Below are 3,808 nucleotides of genomic sequence, written 5' to 3' on the forward strand. Positions count from 1 at the left end.
CAGAAGCTAAAGACTGAAAATCATATTGGAAATATTACCTTCTGCCACAGTTCTCACATATATATATATATATATATATATATATATATATATATATATATATATATATATGCTTGCATATTCCAGTTTGGTCCATGAAGACACCAAATAGTTTAAATATGTGCTAGAACAAATGAGATTTTATATCATTTTGAGCAACTAGCAGTATCAGTTTCCATTGTACAGCCACAACCAGTTAGGAATACAGGTGCATCTCAATAAATGATGTGGAAAAGCATGTATTTTTAGTTATTCGACTCAAATTGTGAAACCTGTGTATTAAATAAATTCAATGCATACAGACTGAAGTGGTTTTAGTCTTTGGTTCATTTAATTTGGATGATTTTGGCTCGCATTTAACAAAAAAAACACACCAATTCACTGTCACAAAAACCCAAAAAACACAACGGACCAGGTGACACTGAACCCCAAATCATCACAGACTGTGGAACCAGACTGGACTTCAAGAAACCTGGGCTATGAGCTTCTCCACCCTTCCTCCAAGACTTCCTCCAAAGTCCTCTTTTCAGATGAGAGCATGTTTTGCATTTCATTTGGAAACCATGGTCTTAGGTTTTCAAATGAAATACAAAACATGCTCTCATCTGAAAAGATGACTTCGGGCCACTGGGCAAGAGTCCAGTTCTTCTTCAGGTAAGACGCCTCTGACGACGTCTGTGGTTCAGGAGCGGTTTGACAAGAAGAACCTTGACCCCGGCCTCGGTCCAGTCCTCGTGAAGTTTACTCAAATTCGGTTGTGCATGATTTTCTTCCACACTTTTTCCTTCCAGCTCAACTTTCTGTTAATATGCTTGGATACAGCACTCTGTGAACACTCAGCTTCTTAGGCAATGAACGCTTTTGGCTTACCCTCCTTGTGAAGGGTCGCGTAGCCTAGCGAACCAAACTGAGAGACCATTTTTAAGGCTTTGCGGGTGTTTTGAGTTGATTAGCTGATTTGGCATGTCACCATATTCTATATATATTCATATTCTCGCATATTTGTTGGTAAATGTGAGCCAGAATCATCACAATTAAAAGAACCAAAAGACTTAAACTACTTCAATCTGTGTGCACTGAATATATTTAACACACGACTTTCACAATTTGAGTTGAATTACTGAAACAAACTAACTTTTCCGCGACATCCTAATTTATTGAGACGCACCTGGATATGTATACTCATACATTTCGCAACTTCATATTAGCTTATGCTAACATTGTTCATTAATGTTCTCCGCACTTTCAAAACGTACAGTATTTCAAATGGTTTGCGAACACTGTTAGTTATGAATGCTATAAAGCAACATTTCAAAAACGCTAAAAACTTCCATAAACGTGATTAAACACCAACGTTACGGAACAAAAAAAGTTTTGATAATTTTGTTTGCAAGGCATTAATCGCTGTAATCGGAAATCCCATTCTAGTAGCCCAAAAACATAAATTATCAAAAGTAATCGTACCCATCCGGTAACTTACCTATAGTAGACACCACTGTCCCAACAAAATAAAACGCTCCAGTAAAATCCCATCTGGGTCGAAGAGCGTCGACCCGAACTCCAGCGGCGATCGCAGCCTCGTACTCTTTCAGGAAGGAGCTCAGATCCTGCAAGCTGATGTTGAAGGTATCGCTGAAGTTCAGGAGGGTCCGGTTCCAGCGCCCGTGCGCTCGCAGCTCGGACGGCCTCTCGATGGCGGAAAACACCGCGGCGCCGCACAGCAGGTACACGATGATGAGCACGGCGAGCAGCAGAAAGCGCCCATTGTCTTCGTTGATGTGAAGGGAGCGGCAGCCCTGCAGTCGCTGCGCCGGCATCATCCAGATCTCAGCACCACGGGCGCAGTGGACAGCGACCGACGCAATGGCATGGATCCTCTAGAGCTGCGCCTTCAGGACGAGCCGAGAGCCTGTTAGCAACGAGACGGCGCGCGTCAAACACGACAGAGAACTTCTAAAATAGCAGAAACACTCAGTTGATGCATTTCTCATTGGCTCCTTCAGAGCTGCTGCTTTGAGAAGACGATCTTCTGGGATCCTTAACGCGGCGTTTGTTTCACGCATTTCACGCGTTTCTGCTTTTAAGAACAATTATGCATTCAGCTGCCACTTTCCGAACAACCTGCCCCCCGAATCCCTCAAAGCACACCACTTGTGGATCCGCTTCAGGCAGATTTAGCGAGTTAAATACCGGACTCACCCTCGCGCTCAATCAAGTAGTTCTCCGTCCATTTCCGTCCCCATCCCGCTGATTGTTCGTCCGCATAAATCCCCCTCTGAAGCGCTCAGTGGCGAGCCAAAACCCTTCGGATGTCCAGGTCTCCTCGCAGTGTTTTATTGCAGGGATGCAGCAGCGTGTCCTCCCGCGTCTCCATGTTGCGGGTGAAGCGTCCAGCTCATCCTTTCGGGTCGCTGCGCCAAATCTCCCGTCCCGCGAATCACATTAATTTGCGCTCCCGCGAAAGATCCGGCGGGTTAAATGCTAATAAAGACATTTAGCGACCGTGCGAGCGAGGTTTTTTCACTTTTCTTGTGAGGCAGATCCCCAGTCCGCTCGCTGCGAGATGTTTGATGCCCGCAGTCCTAATGAAGCTGATCTGGTTCAGATCATATCTGTGCGCACTACAGTAATACTATGATTTACATTATACGGCAATGCTTTATATTTTCACCTCACTGCTTGCTTGTTAAAGTTACATTTAGTATGTTAAATCTACATCTAATGAACATTTATTAATGAAAAAAATAAATACATAATTTTACCCTCGCTATATCAAAGAAAATATAGCCTAGCCTACGTTATTTGACACTTCGTTGTTGTTGTTTTTTACTTCACCCCGATGCTTTCATTCAAGCAACCGTTTCACACCGTCCTTGTTTTGCGTCGCAAATTAGTTTTTTCCCCGTTGGGAAACGCGGAGACGTTGAATCGTAGAGCGCGCGGCGCACTTTTTCCCGCTCTTTTCCCACGAACCGCTCTCGCGATCGGACGGGAGCGCCGAAAACGTCAGCCCCGAGGAGAAACATGGGGAAACCTGCCGACGGCGACGCGGTGAATGTCGCTTACATCCCTCGGAAAGTCCATCTCGCGCCGCTCGCGCACGCGTCGGCGCGAAGTCCTCGCAAATCACGAGGAAAACGATGCGGCACGCGCGCTACTACGACCGCCGCGCGCGCGCGCGCGCGCTCGCTCGAGCGCACCGCGGTAACGCTGATAAGAGGTGGGTCTTGTTCTTTCCGACAATTAATCGATGGCATAATTACCTGCGGCCAGCATACCATGCCAATTGTGAGTTCTGACGCATTAATAAACGAGTCTGGCTGCGATGCAATGTTTGACACGTTTTAAAACCCACAGCCTTTTATGCAGTAAGCGCTGGATTACATAAGGTCAGGCCATACTGTACATCAGTTTTATCCGAATTAACAACATATGCTACTTAAAGGAATAGTGCACCATCATGCTATAATTTACTCAGGAGCATGTGCATTGCAAACGCTATTGACTTAGTTGAATGCCAGAACTGATTTTTCCCCCTACAGTAGGGGTGTTTTCATTTACTTGTTGAAGGTAGATGCACTTTTGATGGAAAGTAATGCAATAAAGCCACGATGAAGGGCGTATAAAATGGACTATTAGTTCAGGCCACGTGCAACTCTCTCAAACCGTGCATACAAAAGTTTGTGACCCCCAAGGTCAGCGACCGAGTGCGCAGTAAATATACGCAAGCTCAATTACCAGCGACTGTCAAACACACCGTAAAAGCAGT

General features: G+C 45.2%; 1 protein-coding gene across 2 annotated transcripts in view; it reads right to left on the minus strand.

The window, feature by feature from the left end:
* kcnk12 (potassium channel, subfamily K, member 12) overlaps positions 1–3,182 on the minus strand; it is a 30,562-nt gene extending 27,380 nt beyond the window's left edge. Inside the window, exons 1-2 of one of the 2 annotated variants that reach the window (XM_043254703.1) lie at positions 2,239–3,182; positions 1,520–1,948 (exon numbers count right to left, since the gene is read on the minus strand). In XM_043254703.1, coding sequence (XP_043110638.1) covers positions 1,520–1,859 — 340 coding nt within the window. In that variant the 5' untranslated portion in view covers positions 1,860–1,948; positions 2,239–3,182. Of the gene's footprint in view, positions 1–1,519 lie in introns of both variants that reach the window. The other variant, XM_043254702.1, reaches the window with a different exon arrangement.
* Between the last annotated feature and the right edge of the window lie 626 nt (positions 3,183–3,808).

This window comes from Puntigrus tetrazona, chromosome 13 (assembly GCF_018831695.1).
Source record: "Puntigrus tetrazona isolate hp1 chromosome 13, ASM1883169v1, whole genome shotgun sequence".
NCBI classification, from domain to species: Eukaryota; Metazoa; Chordata; class Actinopteri; order Cypriniformes; family Cyprinidae; genus Puntigrus; species Puntigrus tetrazona.